The sequence below is a fragment of the Lipotes vexillifer genome, unplaced genomic scaffold, assembly GCF_000442215.2.
Source record: "Lipotes vexillifer unplaced genomic scaffold, Lipotes_vexillifer_v1.1 scaffold963, whole genome shotgun sequence".
NCBI lineage: Eukaryota > Metazoa > Chordata > Mammalia > Artiodactyla > Lipotidae > Lipotes > Lipotes vexillifer.
The window spans coordinates 279,176-296,216 of record NW_006780023.1 but is presented as its reverse complement, the minus strand read 5'-3'; the positions used below and the strand labels follow the sequence as shown (position 1 = coordinate 296,216).

The window sequence follows — 17,041 nt, the reverse complement described above, 5'->3', positions numbered from 1 at the left end:
GGGGCACGAACCCGTATCCCCTGCATCGGCAGGCGGACTCTCAACCACTGCGCCACCAGGGAGGCCCTGCATATTCTTTTTAGTATTTTATTTTAAAAGTAGTGATCAGAGTGTACATACAGTTTTATTTTCTGCTTTCTCATTGAACATATGAGCATTTTCTAGTATTTTTAAATGCTTTTTTTTTTTTTTTTTTTTTTTAGTATCAGTATAGTTTTCCACCAAATAGTTCCTAAATCCTAGGGCATTTTCTGATTATTTCCTCCCCATAAATTCTGAAGAAGAATTAATAAGCAGAAGATAGGCACATTTTAAAACTTTTGACATTCTACTACCAGCTTCCCCTGTAGGGTATAAAGGAGCAATTATATACAACTCAAGAATTATACTCACATCTATTACACTAGGTACATAAGAGTGACTTTTCTTGAGAAATTAAAGGCCTAAGTAATAATGTTTTAAACAGCAAAAATTTACAAGGGATAAATGTTTAAAAATTTAGCTATATGAATGATACTCTGATTATAATTTTGCTTATCTTTATAGAGTAATCTGAGTTAAGAAAAGGTCAATAACTTTATTTCTTATTGAATAAATAAGGTAATTTCAGCCTTCACACATTTATGTGTGTAATACATATCCTTATTTTTCATTTCTACCTTCCATTCCTAAAATGGTTTCACCCAGTCTGTCAGTCTGCTGGGGCTGCCATAACAAAATACAACCAACTAGGTGGCTTAATGTATTTTCTCATAGTTCCAGAGGCTACAGGTCTGGGATCAAAGGTCTAGCAGGTTTAATTTCTCCTAAGGCCTCTGTCTTTGGCTTTCAGAATACCAGCTTCCTGTGATGTTGGTACATGGTCTTTTTTCTGTGCATGTGAATCCCTGGTGTATCCCCTTCTTCCTGTAAGAGTATCAGTCATATTGGCTAGGGCCCACCTCATTTTACCTTAGTTTACTCTTTAAAGGCCCTATCTCCGCATTCAGTCACTTTCTGAGGTACCCTAGGGATTAGAACTTGTAACACATGAATTTATGGTCGGGGGTTCAGGACATAGCATCTAGTTAACCTTTAGCAGTAGTGTATCTTGCTAATCATTTGGAGAGCAGTTAATCCATCAGTAAGTTGTTGTTTGTTTTTCTTCTTTTCAGGGTGAATCTTCTAATGGCTCAAATGATAGAGGAATGAAATCACTAGTAAATAAAATGACTGTTGCTTTGAAGACAAAATCCGTTAATGTCAGGGAAAAAGTTATCAGTTTTATTGAGAATACATCAACTCCTGTGGACCGGTGAGTTGCTTATACAGTATGAATTTGTGATGAGTAATTAAAACTATAGAAAAGTATCTTAACAGTAAATGTTAGTTGAATAGAATGTGCTCTAGAAAAGGATCGTAAATTACTTTTTTTTTATTAGATGATTCCAGTTTTCATTGTCATCACAGATATGTTCTTTATTGCTATAAAATTTTACTTTAAAGATTACTCTCTCTTCTCCCACTGCTCAGAATAGGAGGCAAGTAATAATTCTGCCCCTTCACGCCATTCATTAGAAAAAAATTACTCCAATGCTATTATGTATATGACACTTCATATAGCAGCTGCTTCCCACATGTCAAATGGTTGGGAATCATCTGCTAAGTGCAGTAATCTCATAGCAGGAATCTCTTTCTCCGCTTCAGGAATTTAAAACCTAGAAAATTTGGACATACTAAATCAAGCAGAAACCCGTTTTTGTAAAGTTTAAGAATTCAGATCTTCATAGAATTTTGTTCACAGCATGTGTGACCCCTATTTTCCCAATTACAAATGAAGTATCCAGCTAACAAATGATAAGTTTAAGAATGTCTGTTATATTGTTTCTTACTGGAACTGTGAGGGCACAGTATGTTTTTTTTTCTCCACATGTTGGTCTCATTGATCTTTCTTGTTCTTAGAGTTCAAAGCTAACCTAATAATCCCAGCGTGAAATTTGTTTCGAAGCAAGCCTGATCTTGGAAATGTGTTATAGTATTTAATTTCACTCTCATGTCTTACTTGCAGCACCCTAGGAAAGTTGAAGTATTTGATTTTAAGAAAATATAAGGCATTTACTATTTTTCACTTTATTAAATAAAGTACATATGCATACGGAGATTTTTTTTCCCATTTAGTAAATAGCAAAGAAGATATGGATTATTTTCACTAATCCAAAAATATTGTACCTTGTCTACAAATGGACTAATGTTAAAGTGTTTTATCAAGGCTGAAGGGTTTTTTTTGCTCATTAAAATTATGTTTGCTTTCAAAAGCCTTATTTTTAAAATTACTTTTAGTTAGTACATTCTCAATTAGGGTACTATTTTTTTTTTTTTTCGGTACGTGAGCCTCTCACTGTTGTGGCCTCTCCCGCTGCGGAGCACAGGCTCCAGACGCGCAGGCTCAGCAGCCATGGCTCACGGGCCCAGCCGCTCCGCGGCATGTGGAATCTTCCCCAACCGGGGCACGAACCTGTGTCCCCTGCATCGGCAGGCGGACTCCCAACCACTGCGCCACCAGGGAAGCCCTAGGGTACTATTATTGGTACATTTTGTAGCATGAACACTTAAAATTTATTTTAAAATGAACTAGTGATAATTCTAAATTGAAAAGACTATTTTCTCCTCGTTAAAGAATCACTTTGAAACTGACTTTTCTTCATTTTTCTTTGTACTTGGGATGATCAAAACATTCTTTTTTAATATACCCCCTGGGTTAGAAAAACTGATTATACTATATTTTTGTTTTAAAGCTTTTGCATTTTTAATAATCATATTGTTCTGTCCTCTGCCTCAATTTGCTATAGAATGTCTTTCAATCTTCCTTGGCCAGACAGAACATGTACCGAGCGGTAAGCCAATGAGTAGAGCAGCTTTACTGGACCATCCTTTTCCTTTAGCATGCTTCATGCTGTCTATAAGCCTCATGTTGTCTTGGCTAAAATTTCATGCAGCTGTTTCAAGTGCTAAACTTTTCTCATTCTGCTTTTAGGAGTGTGTGATGCTGATATGTTTTCCTTTTGGTTTTTTGCTCGATCATTTTATTTTTTTTCCTTGCCTTCTTCTTTATATCTCCCATTCCTCAGATGAAAATCAAGTACATTCAAACCCAACAACTTCATAAAATCTGAAGTTTTAATTTTGAGACAGAGGAAGGTGAAACAAAGAAAATATGTAGTCTCAGAGTTAGGAGGGTATTAGCTTTGGAGATCATTTATTTCTGTCTTGTGCTCTAACAGTAGGGAAAATTACAGCATCTGAGAAAAGGCACAGTTTGTGGTTCAAATTTTTTGTTATTTCATGTACACTATGTAGTTTTATAATATTGCTAGGTTTTTCTTAATAAGATGTATGTATTTAAGTTGGTGAGTTAACATTATATAAATTGGTGTGAACAAACTATAGTTCTAGGGTTCTACCTTTGCTTTTCCTTGAAAGAAATTAGGCCATGGTGGACATGTTAAAATATAATCCATCTCTTCTCTGACCGCAATAAAACGGGGTACTTATCATTAGATTCCATAGGTTTAAAGTTTAGAAATCTACTGGATCTTCAATTAGGATAAACAAAAGAACATTATACTGTATGGCTTTACAGTTTTTATACTCATGATTTTTCTGCAATTTGAATTTGAATATCAATTATAGCAATCCCTATGAACATTTAAAAAGAAATTGTAATCATACGTTGAATGTAAGTTAAGCTTCAGAATAATGGAGTTGACTTTTTTAGCAGGTCACTTCAATATTTTCAGTGAATTAGAAGTAGCATTTTTAACAATAGTTTACTTTCATCTTACGGATAAGAGTTGGCCAATGCCAGTTACAGAGCTTCTATTATAATTTTATAATTTTAAAGGAGATTGCTTCTTTTAAAATTATAAGCTGTTTGTGAATCATCTTTCTGTTTTCTCTTGTTACAGGACCATTGAATTAGTCTAATTTTAACTCCCAAGTTTTATGCAAATAATTTTTTAAACATTCAAATTTTCTTCTCTAGTCCACAGGCAGATATATCCATTTTGAAAATAGAGTTTAGTGAAAAGTTAGAATAAATTGCGTTGGTTTTTGAGGTCAGTAAATCAGGTTAAAATCTAGTCAAACTCTTGTAGATTTTGTTTCTGCTAAAAAAGCATAGATATACTGCTTTTTATTTTATTTTATTTTTTATTATTTTTTTTGCGGTACGCGGGCCTCTCACTGTTGTGGCCTCTCCCGTTGCACAGCACAGGCTCCGGACGCGCAGGCTCAGCGGCCGTGGCTCACGGGCCCAGCGGCTCTGCGGCATGTGGGATCTTCCCAGACCGGGGCATGAACCCGTGTCCCCTGCATCGGCAGGCGGACTCTCAACCATTGCACCACCAGGGAAGCCCCCTTTGCTCATTTTTAAGTCAGGTTTTGTTTTGTTATTGAGTTGTAGGTGTTCTTTGTTTGCGGTACGCGGGCCTCTCACTGTTGTGGCCTCTCCCGTTGTGGAGCACAGGCTCTGGATGCGCAGCCTCAGCAGCCATGGCTCACGGGCCCAGCCGCTCCGCGGCATGTGGGATCTTCCCGGACCGGGGCATGAACCCGTGTCCCCTGCATCGGCAGGTGGGCTCTCAACCACTGTGCCACCAGGGATGCCCTATACTGCTTTTTAAAAAGAGTCCAGCTTTTTTTTTGGGATGTCACTTATATTCTGGTTCAGGTATTTACTGTAAACATTTATCTTTGTTACTTTCTATGTTATAACAGTTTATACTTCAGTATCAGGAGCGCACCAATAACTTAATCTCATACAATTTTATAATCTAGACGGCACTAAAGTATTGTTACACAAAGCTATATTATCTTTGCCTTTTGTAAGAAAGCTGAATCTGAGTTTCATAGGTATTTGAATTATATCTTTCATTTTCTTTAATGATCATAGTTTGATAATTTATAGGATAATTTTACATTAGATATGCTTTAACATAAAAAATGATTTTATAACTTAAACTGAAAGCAGTGTATTGATTAACTTATAATTCTGTTATATACTCAACTCTCATTGGTTTTCTGTTGAGGAATGTTGTTTTGGGAGAAATAAAGATTTAAGCGTATTTTAACAAAATTAGGCCTTCATTTTTATTGATGATATGTATTAAGAAATCATTTAAAATACAGATTTGATCTCTGTCTTCTGGAAAAATTGAATTCTAAGACTAAGTAAAGACACGTAACTTGATTTTTTTCCACATTGAACTCTTGATACATGACAAAGAAAAAAAAGCCACAGTTTTCCTTCATCATAGATTATCTTAGCTGAACCTTATTCTACAAATAATACAATACTCTTTCTCCAGAAACATGTGGTATTTTGTCGAAATATTTTAAGTTTACATATTGGTTTGTTTGAGGTTACCTGAAAAGTAATGAGGTATTGATTTTTATATTAAAAAAGAGAGAGGTCATACTTCCGGCAGAACTTATTAAGTTTGAGTTTACATGTTTATGTTTCTGTCACTTGAAAGTGAAAGGCAAATTCATTTTCATGGTTTATTTATGTAAAAGAAGTAGCATCTTAGTTTCTGTTGAAACAAAAGTAACAGTAGTGAAAAAAAAAATGGGAGGAAAAAGCTTAAGACATTTGTACCCATATGAGAATTAGGCACTCCTACTGGAATTTGAATATTTGGTTTCGTAAACTATTTTGTCTAACAAATGTGTATGTAGCACTTGCTGTATGCCAGGCATTGTTCTAAGAGCTTTACCAAATATTAACTGATTTAATTTTTTTATTAATTTATTTTTGGCTGCGTTGGGTCTTCGTCACTGTGCGCGGGTTTTCTCTAGTTGCGTGGAGTGGGGGCTACATTTCATTGCGGTGCGCGGCCTTCTCGTTGCGGAGCATGGGCTCTAGGCTCGCGGGCTTCAGTAGTTGTGGCTCGCGGGCTCTAGAGCGCAGGCTTAGTAGTTGTGGTGCATGGGCTTAGTTGCTACGCGGCATGTGGGATCTTCCCGGACCAGGGCTCGAACCCGTGTCCCCGGCATTGGCAGGCAGATTCTTAACCACTGTGCCACCAGGGAAGTCCTAACTGATTTAATTTTCACAGTAACCAGGAAGGGTAGATATTGTTACCACCATTTTACAGATAAGGACACAGAAGCACAGAGAGGTTAAGGAACTTCACAATGCATTGGTTTTATGTGAACATTAAAATTGTTTAAAATTTAACTTTTACAGCTTTGAAAACATTCCGCATACTCAAGACCTTATGCCACTTTTGCTAACAATTTCCTTATCTTGTTTCAATTTCCTTAACATAGCTGTCCTGAAACTGGGTGGTACATGGTGGGCGCACAGAACATTTGTATTTTGTTTAATATTCAAACGATACTTGGTGAAAATCTTTGGTAACTTAAGTGATGATTTCCCTCCTAAAATTCTTTGAATATAGGCATGTGAGCAGCAGTGACAGAGTGGGAAAGCCTTACCGTGGTGTAAAGCCTGTTTTCAGCATTGGGGATGAAGAAGAATACGACACAGGTATGGCAATACACTTAATTTATAGACTGCTTTCTTCAAGCACCAAGAATGATTATAGGGATAATTCTGGGAGTAGCTGAACAACTGCTTAAGTAAAAAAAAAAAGACACAGTGAAATTCTATAGAGGAGATTGGAGAGTCTGTGGTTTTTCTATTAAGAGTTTGGTTTTGGACATCTTAAATTATGCCATAGAAATGCTGAGTAGGCGGTTGATTATAGGAGTCTTTAGCTGAGGAGAGAAGTCTAAGCTGGTGATAATCTGGGAATTATCAGTGTATAAATAGTATTTAAATCCATGGGATTGGATTTAAATCCCCCTGATCCACCCAGGCAGGAGATTGAGGGAATTGAGACATCTGAAAAGAGCCTTTTGAAACTGGAGGCAGTAGCCTGAAGGGCCACAAGATGGGGATATTATGCCAGGGAAGCTTGTCATCCTCTGTGATTGTCTTTCTTTATATTTAAAAAAATAATTTATTACTTTGGCTCATAATCCCACTGCCCAGATTACTCTGCTTAAGTAATCATAATTAATATTAATGTGTATTGTTAGAAAAAATATATTAAAATATGTATGGTATGTAAAGTATATGTTATATGTAAAAGTACAAAATAAGAAAAAAATACTCCCAAATCTCATCTTGCTTTTTCCACTTAGTAATATGTGTTTCATATTTTCCACCTCAGCCTGTGTACCTTCACAGTTCTCTTTCTATTATACAAATGTACCATAATTAAATCATTCTCTTCTCTTTCTATTATACAAACATACCATAATTAAATCATTCTTCTCCCAATTGACACTGGTAGTTTTCCAGTTTTATTTCTGTTTCAAATAGCAGTGGCTATCTTTATGTATATATCTAGGTTAACTTTTGCAAGTATATCCAGAGGGTAAATTCTTAACAGTAAGATTGCCAGATTAGAGGGCCTCACATTTGACATTTTAATGGATATTACAGAGTCAACTTCCTGAAAACTACATTGAGGTAAATGTAATTTTCTATATGTTATTTCTTTTTTTTGAAGCAAATACACAGAATTTTTATTTTCTCCTACACAAAATTTTTATATTCCTGTATATAAAATCCAAAAATATACTTCTTCTTTTATTTTATATTATAGTAAAATAGTCAGTACATTGTATTTTATTTCTATACAGATTTTTCCCCAACACCTTCTCTAGCTATTCTTTATCTTCTGTTTCATGCACTTCTGTGTGCTATTTATAATTGTTTCCTTTACTCCTTTTTCCTCCCCCTCTTTTGCCATTTTCCTGTTACCTGTCAATCTCTATCTCTCTCTAAATATTTGTTATTCCATTAACAAAGGGAATAGGGAAATGGATGAATAAATGATGGTATATTTCACATATAATACATGTATATATACACATACATATTTACACTCTGGAAAGTTGCACAGTAATGAAAAATAAAACTAGAGCTATGTGTGTCAACATGGATAAATTTTACAATATTGGGAGTAGGATAGCAGTTGCAGAAGAATACAATTGAACAGTGTACTATTTATATAAATTTTACTTAAAATGCAAAATGCTACTGTATATTATTTAAGAATATTCATGTTGGGTTAAAAGTAAAGATGAGACACCAAAGTCACATAGTCACTGTTTCTTAGTGGGGAAGAAAGGGGGATGTGACTGGGCAGAAATACATGAGTGCTTCACTTTTTTATTTAAGCTAGAGGTGAATAGATATGTGAAATTTCATTTTTTTATTATGTCTTTTTATATTTTGATTTCTTAAAAAGCAAAGAGAAGAATATCTACAGTTATTAACTCTAGGGAGTGTAATTCCCCTTTGTTAAATTAGAAAAACAAAATAACTAGAATGTCTTATATTTCTCTCACAAAAAATCCCACTAAATAGATTTTTATTTATCTATCCCAGCATGGATTTTTTTGTTGTTGTTATTTTCCTTAAAATCAGAAACCAGCAACTCTGCAAATGGAGTGCAATCTATAAAAATATTGGATCACTATGTTGTACACCTAAAACCAGTATAATTTTGTAAATCTACTATATTTCAATAAAAAAAAAAAAAGAAGCCAGCAAGAGAAAAAGAACTCTGCCATCTTTGCCCTCAAGATAGATGCTAATATTATTATTGGACAATTCTGCCATCTCTTGACAGACTAGTCATAGATTAGAGTTATGTTATATAAATCAAAAAAGTTGAGGGCTTCCCTGGTGGCGCAGTGGTTGAGAGTCCGCCTGCCGATGCAGGGGACACGGGTTTCTGCCCCGGTCCGGCAGGATCCCACATGCCGCGGAGCAGCTGGGCCCGTGAGCCCTGGCCGCTGAGCGTGCACGTCCGGAGCCTGTGCTCTGCAATGGGAGAGGCCCCAACAGTGAGAGGCCCGCGTACCGCAAAAAAAAAAAGTTGAAATTCCTCATAGTTTAATATTTTAAAAGTATATTCTCAATATTTTCACACCATATACAGTGATGTTTCATAATAATGCTTTTATAGTAGTACCAGTGGCATAAGGAAATATAGTAGCTGGGTTAGAATTATTTTTTTCCAACATGTGTGTTTAAAATACTGCTGAAATTTTTTTCAGGCTATTAAAAAATGTATCATTTTTAAAGTTGGTGATGCCCACTTTTAACATCTTATAATTCTTTATAGATGAAATTGACAGTTCTTCAATGTCAGATGATGATAGAAAAGAGGTTGTAAACATTCAGACTTGGATAAACAAGCCAGACGTCAAGCATCATTTTCCTTGTAAAGAAGTGAAAGAAAGTGGACACATATTTCCTAGGTACTTTTTAAAATACCTTCTTCAGAAGTAAAATTGAATTTAGGGAAGTAATGATATAGAAGGTAGCTGCAGAAGAAATTTTATGTATCCAAGTACAATAAGATATAATTTCCTGGGGATTTCCCTGGCGGTCCAGTGGTTAAGACTCTGAGCTCCCACTGCAGGGGGCACGGGTTCAATCCCTGGTCAGGGAACTAAGATCCCACATGCCATGCAGTGCAGAAAAGAAAAATAAACAAACACACAATGAAATATAATTTCCCTCTGTCAACTTGTATTATATGTCTTGATTTTTAAAAAATATTTCTAATGTAATTTTTTTATTTTGAAAAATTTAAACAGAAAAGTTGAAGACATAGTACATTGAATATTTTTATAAGCCTCTCTCAGGCTCACCAGCTTTTAACTTTTTTTCACACTACCCCATCTCTCTATGTTTGTATATACATACACACATACACATACACTTTCTTTTTGTCAAACCATTCAGAAGAAGCTTATAGATATGACACTTTACCCCTAAATGCTTCAGCATAAATCTCCAAAGAATATGAACAGTCTCCTCCACAACTCCAGTAGCACTATCACATCTTTAAAAACTTTAAAATTAATGAACATCATTCAACATACAGAACACACTCAGATTTTTCAGTGTCTCTAAAGTATCTTTTATCGTCTTTGTTTTTTTCTTCCTGGTCCAGGATCCAGTCCTGTTTCACACATTGCATTTGCCTGTTCTCTCTCTTTAGTCTCACCCAGTGTAGAACAATACTGCTTCCCTCACCACACTTCCCCCTTTTCTTCATGATGAATGAATGAATCCTTTTTGAGTCTAGGCCAACTGTTCTGCAGAATGTCCCACATTCTGGATATCTGATGTTTGTCCTGTTGTATTTCATAAAAGTGTGTGAGTATTATCACTATACTAAAACTGCGCTGAGACACAAAGCAGGGTGTGTGTATTAATAATTCTATCCCTATTTTGCCTGTAGGATCCAGTTACAAAATATTATTATATATGTAAGGCAGCCCAGGTATTGCTTAGTGGTCTTTGACATAAAGTATATGTTATGGTATGTTGAATGAGGATAGTTTACTGTTAAAAGTCTTAAAGGTAGTATATTTCAAATACCATATAGAATAGATTCTAAAAGTTTATTATTTTAATGATTTCTAATTGTATTGTAGTTTTTATTATATTAAATATAATTTTTGCTCTTAAACAGTTACAGGATTATCTGTTAATAAAACATTAATTTTGCATACAACTAAAGGAAAATTAAAAGCTGTTACTAGGTAGCTTATTTGTTTATAGACGATCCTTTGCCTTCACTTTTTAACTCACAAGTAATTTCATCTGGAGTTGAACATTTTTTATAATTGGGGCTGTTGAAGTAATAGTTGTTTTAAATGACATTTCTTTAAATTCTTTTTGTTTTTTTAATGCTTTTGTCCCTCTCAAGTCATCTGTTGGTTACTGCAACACATATGTACTGTTTAAGGGAGATTCTTTCACGGAAAGGATTGGCTTATATACAGTCTCGACAAGCACTAAATTCTGTGGTTAAAATAACATCCAAAAAAAAACATCCTGAGCTAATTACCTTCAAGTATGGAAACAGCAGCACTTCAGGAATAGAAATCTTGGCAATCGAAAGGTAAGATTTTCTTAGGATGATGTTATCTGAATTACTGAATTAGTTCATTGTTAAACACGGTTTGTTTCTCTATTTTGGGGAGTGGGTGGTGGAACAGTATACTTGAACCATTTTTATTAGTATTCTCGCTATCTTTTTTCTTACAAATTTGTAGTAATGTATGGTTTAGCCATTAGCACATGATTTCATTAAGTGCAGTAGCTAATTTCACAAACTTTGTGACAGAAGGGTATTTAGGAATAATCTACACCAGTGCTACATTAAATGCTGGTTTGCAATTAAATACGAGCTTTTATTTTCCTTCATCAAAAAATTCTTGTTTTAAAAACATATCAACGAAGTAAGCAGTGTGCTGGATGATGTAGTTAATTTACAGTCTGGTACAAGTTCTTCCTTATCTCATTGTGGGCCAGTGACAAACAGTTCATGGACCAGCACAAGGCATAGACCACACTGCTCTCGAAGCTAAGCCATCTTTAATCTCACAGGTAAAAATGTGAAGCCCAGAGGGGTTGAATGACTTCCAGATCTTCACACTTGTGTTAGAACCAAATATAACCCTCCTGACTCCTGATCTCCAGTTCATTCCACCTTGCTCTATGCAATATGAAAAATCACCTTGCTTTTGAATTTAGATTTTCTTTCTTTAAAAATAACTCTTTTGAGTATATGTTGAAATAAATGATGGGGAGTACATAGGAGGGCATCTGTGCTTGATTTGTAGGTTACTTTGACATTGGAAGTGATATCTAAGTTGAGTCCTGAACAGAAGGCTCTATATTAATATATATATATTTTCCCCCACAGGTATTTGATTCCAAATGCAGGAGATGCTACCAAAGCCATAAAACAACAGATCATGAAAGTTTTGGATGCTTTGGAAAGTTAATATAAAAGAAAATTATTTCAAAAGAAATTAAGGCAACCAAGAGAAATATGGACATATTTTCCTGACTGAATACTAACCAGAGACTTTCATTTGCTTATGGGGGTGCTTGAATAGCAAGTCTAAGAAGGTGTAAATTATTATAATCAATCTCTAGAAAGTTAAATTTTTTTTAAATTTTCTTTTGCATTTTTGGTTTTGTAAAATGATTTCTTATAAACGTCAGTTATTAAATGACTTTGAAGTAACTGACCCTGTGCCCTTATGAACTAAGGGTGCAGAATGCAGTTCTGTTTTGAAGAGCTGTTTTAAGGGAACATGCATCAGTTTAGATTTAAAAACAACCATACACATATATTTGCAGTGTCTTCACTGAAAATTAGAGGTAGAATTCGTTGAAGAGACCCCTTTAATTGCTACATTTAGGTTTACCCACTGAGCAGTATCAGAAACTAAAAAGTATTACATAGATTAAAAATTAGCTTGCTGTTTCTGTTCTTAAAAAGAGTGAAATCTTTTTTAATGCAATGGATGAAGATTCCAGCCAACTCAAATGCAGACCAGCTAGGGAAATGTTGAAACATCAGTTTCTAAGTCATCTTTGCACCATTAGCTAATAGTTTGAACACTTAATGCTTCAGATACTAAACTTCATCCTAATTGTCTCTCTAAGGAGCAGTTAAAAGCATTATAATAAGTAGGTAGGCATGTTAAGATTAAAATTAACACTTGGGGGACTGACTTGTATCTTTAAAAATGTCATTGGTCTTTATTACCAGAGGAATATTTGATTTAGAATGTTTCAGAACAGGTGTTGAGTACACATGGATTTATCCTCAGTGAGATTATGTCTGTGACCACACTATTATCCACCTGAAAAAAAGCCAGATAATCAGAAAGCTGTCTAAACTAGTTTTTATCATCACTTTCTGAAATTTCTTTTTCTTCTTTGGTTTTTGTTCTCTTACTAAAGTTCCAGTGGTTTGAAAAGATTTTTAGTCTCTTAATATGACAAAACTGAAAAGTGGTCTGCTTTATTTTGCAGCTTTCTCAGTTTAATTCATTGAGGTTCATATTAGACACATTTGGTGAAAGAAATCCAGGAACACGTTTGGGGCCATGGAATGACTGCTTATAAAATCTGTTTGGGAAGTAGCAAATCCTCACAACCTGCTATGTCCTAAAATGGAATGGATTGTCTCTAAGGGGTTGATGGAGAAATATTTAGATGTATTCTGTTTACAGCCAGTTATTTTAATTTACTTAATGGAAATCAAGTGAAAAAAAGGCAACATAGTTCAAGATATTTTCTTCTAATATCTAAATAATAAAGTTTGAGTGGTTGAAGACATTTGCATGAAATTGCACCTGGTGCAATACTTGATATTTATAACTCTCCCCACAACTGTTGTATTGCATTTTTTCCCTTCTTTTGGTGCCCCTTTTAGAAATGTCTTGAAGTCTCATTTTTTGCCTATTTCAGCCATGGGACTTCTTTCATAATATTAGTGTAAAGATATTTGTGTTACTCTTTATAAATTACAGTTGTAAATAAATCAGTACAGTTTGCTCAAAACTTTGTTCTTAAGGACCGTGTGTCTCTCCCTCTCTCTTCCTCCCTTTCCCCGCATTTATAAATCTCTATGGATACAACAAAATTAGGAAATTGAGGGCTATCGTTTCAGTGGAATTTAAATGTTCAGATTTTAGCTTTGAAAGTATTAGACTCCTATTTCTGTTCCTCTAGATGGGGAGGAGGAAAGAGGTAGTTTAAAACTAATTACATTACATTCTACATGTAGTAAATTCCTCCCTTGAACTACTCATCTGAACTTCAGTTTTCTCATCTGGAATAGCCCAGTTATTAGTCATGAATATCAAATGGAAAGATGTTTCATTGATTGTATTAGGCACTTATGTAGCTTATCCTCCCTTCACTGTCCCGATAACCAGAGAACTAGAATTCACTCTGGGATATCCACCTCTCGTGGACCCTTAAGGATTGCAGGGGTTGCAGCATTATGAGGTTGGTATTTTCTGTATTTTCAAGATGAGAAAAACAAGGCTCAAATAAATTGAAAAGAAAAAGTACCCCTCATCTCTCCCCAGTCCCTGGGAATTATTATTGCTTATTAAGGTGTAAAATTAATCCCCTATGTAATATTTGATGTCACTTGTCCACCATTAATAAAACATTTTCTAGTAGAGATGATAAATTTTTACTGATATATACTCAACCATTTTGCCACTGGTATGTTTCATACAGGACCGTTAAAACTCCTTAGCATGATATTCTAACATACTAAACTAACTGCCATAGGTTGACAGTTCTATTTAAAATTTGAAAGTTTGGCTCAGGCTGCCATAACAAAATACCATAGACTGGGTGGCCTGAACAACAAATTTATTTTCTCACAGTTCTGGAAGCTGAAGTCCGAGATCAGGGTGCCAGCATGGTTAGGTTCTAGAGAGTTCTCTTCCTGACTTGGAGATGGGCACCTTCTCACTGAGTCTTTGTATGTCTTTTCCTCTATGCTCTCAAAGAGAGCTCTCTCCCTCTTTCTTCTTCCTACAATAACACTAATCCCATGATGCGGGCCCCATACTCATGGTTTCATCTAACCCTAATTACCTCCCAAAGGCCTTGTCTCCAAATCACACTAGTGATTAGGCTTTCATCATATGAATTGTAGGGGTACACAAACATTGCCTGTGATAGTATTTTTTATCATGAACAGTGTTGGATTTTTGTCAAAAGCTGTTTGCATCTGTGGAGACAGTCATGTGGCTTTTCTCCTTTATTAAAGGTTTATTCCATTAATTGGTTTTCATATGTTAAACCAACCTTCTATTCCTGGGGTAAATCCCAGTTGGTCATAGTGTGATCCTCACAACAGTCTTAGGCTATGTGTGATATTATCCCCATATTATGGATGAAGAAATAAAGGCACAAAGAGGATAACTATTTCTAAGATATATAGCAAATAAGTGTTAGAGCCAGGATTTAAAACCAGACCATCCAATTCCAGAGTTCATGCTCATGACTGATAGGCTATGCCTGACTTCTTTGCTGGGGTCTGGAAACAGTAGACCAGAGCTAGGGGCCTCTATCAGGTAGGTCACTGCTCACTTTTCTCTCTTCAGGTCACCAGCTTCACTCCATAGATACCTTTCTAGTCCATGTAGGTATTTTAAGTTGCTATCCCTATGCTGCTAATAACTTGCCCAAAGTTACATGGCCTTTCGGTGATGAAGCAAAGTTTTGAACTCTGGTCATCTGATTTGTAGACAATTACGTCAGAAATTTAGAAGCAGTTATACATACATTTACATACACACACCACCCTTCTCCTTCGACTCTCACCCTGTGCAAAGCTCTAAACCCAATATGATAATTCCCAAGTTTGAGTCTTTTGTTTTTTGTAGTATCAAACATTCTTCTAGGATCTCATCCACTGTTAAAGTTTCTGCTCTTTTTCTGGTGCAGATGATTCCAATTCTTCCTCCTGATTTTCAGTCCTTCATCTCTCTTAGTCATTTGTATACCTACCTCACCCCCAAAATTGAACTCATGTTCCCCCAGACTAACTTCCTTATACTACGAAGGATTGACTGGAGGGTAAGATGCTGGTAGAAAGGAGACCAGTTACGAGTTGCCTGTAGTAGTCTCCGCAAAATGAGGAAGACCTTGCTGTGGATGGTGGTCGTGGGGACAGAAAAAGGGGCAGCAATCAAGGGGTGCTTCAGGAGAGTAAGAAGCACCCTGTCACTAGCCAGAGGTTGGGGGTAAAAGACTTGAAAGACACAGAAGTGACTTAGATTTTTGGGAGGAGGGGATGGGGAGCAGAGAGAACTGGAAAACAGTATAAAGGGTGGTGCCTGTGAGTGGAAGAGGAAAGTACGGATGAGAAGCTCTTTCAGGGGATAAATTTAGTTTCAGTTGAGTTTGAACTGGTATCAAGACGTGTAAATAGAGATGGCTGGAGATGCTGGAATAGGTCCTCTGGAGTAAAAATGGAAATCTGATCAGTACCAGCCTGGACATGGACATTAAAGCGGTGGGACATGGACATTAAAGCGGTGAGACATGGTTAGCACCAGCAGAATTTTAGCTAGGTTTTAGAGATCCATCTAGTGTAGTGATTTTACTCTTCGGCTGCTTTTCAAATATCTGATGAAAGGGAATATGGAAACACGCAGGCAGAGCTGCTGCGGTTGAAGGGGCAGGGAGTGGAGTGGTGGAAGGGCTGCACAAACTCAGCTCACCTGCCTCTCTCCTTCTGCCTCTAAATCCTTTTGTATTACACATGATGACAAGGTCCTGAGAGTGAGGTGATTTGCCCTAGGTGTTAACATAAAATAAGTGGCAGAGCCAGAACTGGAACCCAGCATCTAGCTTTTCTATTATGCCCAGAAAGTTCTAAGGGAAAGCTCAAAAACAGTTTTCATTTTTATTACTTTCCTCTTCTCTAGAATCCACGTTGGCAGTTTCCCTGTGTGGGATGTAAGGAACACAGCACCCACTGGCTCTTGGGCTTGATGGTCTTCTCCTGCCTCTTGGATGGCTCTTTCCCAGGCCCCTCTTCTGCCTGTGCCTTTCACAGTCCACTTGAGTTGTTGTCATTTGCATTCAGAGCTCCATCTTGGTCTAAACTTCTGATGACTCCTAAATCAGTCTCCAGGCTGGGCATCTGAGCTTGAGGTTTATGTCCAACTGCCTACTGGGCATCTCTACCTGGATGTTCCAATAACATGTCCAGCCATGTTTGGAACCATTGTTGGATACAACTTTATGCCAATAAACTTCCAAGTCTAAATGAAGGGTCACTTTTTTTTTTTTTTTTTTTTTTTACAGATTGTAAGAGGCTAATATTGAATAAGGAACCTCAAAAGGCTATAAGTATAGCAGAATTTAAAAGGTTATTAAAGATCTTTCTGCTGCCAAGCCAGGTCCAGATAGTCTGTTAAAGCTTCAAAAAACCCATAATTGCTATGCATTTCCCCTTGAGTTTATTATGAAAGTTAAAATTTAAACTTTTAAAAAGTCTTAAAATAGTACCATGAACAGCTATATATCCTCCTCCTAGATTTAATAATTAACATTTTGCCATATTTGGTTTATCTCTATATAAGCACATATTTTCAAGTCAGACATTCTGACACTTCACCCCTAAAT

The 17,041-nt window shown here is 36.0% G+C and overlaps 1 protein-coding gene across 2 annotated transcripts in view; it reads left to right on the top strand.

Annotated features, from left to right (window-relative positions):
- The window catches only part of TBC1D23 (TBC1 domain family member 23), a 65,659-nt gene extending 52,224 nt beyond the window's left edge, over positions 1-13,435 (top strand). The window contains exons 14-19 of one of the 2 annotated variants that reach the window (XM_007453200.1): positions 1,155-1,294; positions 2,829-2,873; positions 6,441-6,529; positions 9,186-9,321; positions 10,785-10,979; positions 11,787-13,435. In XM_007453200.1, the coding sequence (XP_007453262.1) occupies positions 1,155-1,294; positions 2,829-2,873; positions 6,441-6,529; positions 9,186-9,321; positions 10,785-10,979; positions 11,787-11,868 (687 nt within the window). In that variant the 3' untranslated portion in view covers positions 11,869-13,435. The remainder of the gene's footprint in view (positions 1-1,154; positions 1,295-2,828; positions 2,874-6,440; positions 6,530-9,185; positions 9,322-10,784; positions 10,980-11,786) is intronic. The other variant, XM_007453201.1, reaches the window with a different exon arrangement.
- The last annotated feature ends 3,606 nt before the right edge of the window (positions 13,436-17,041 follow it).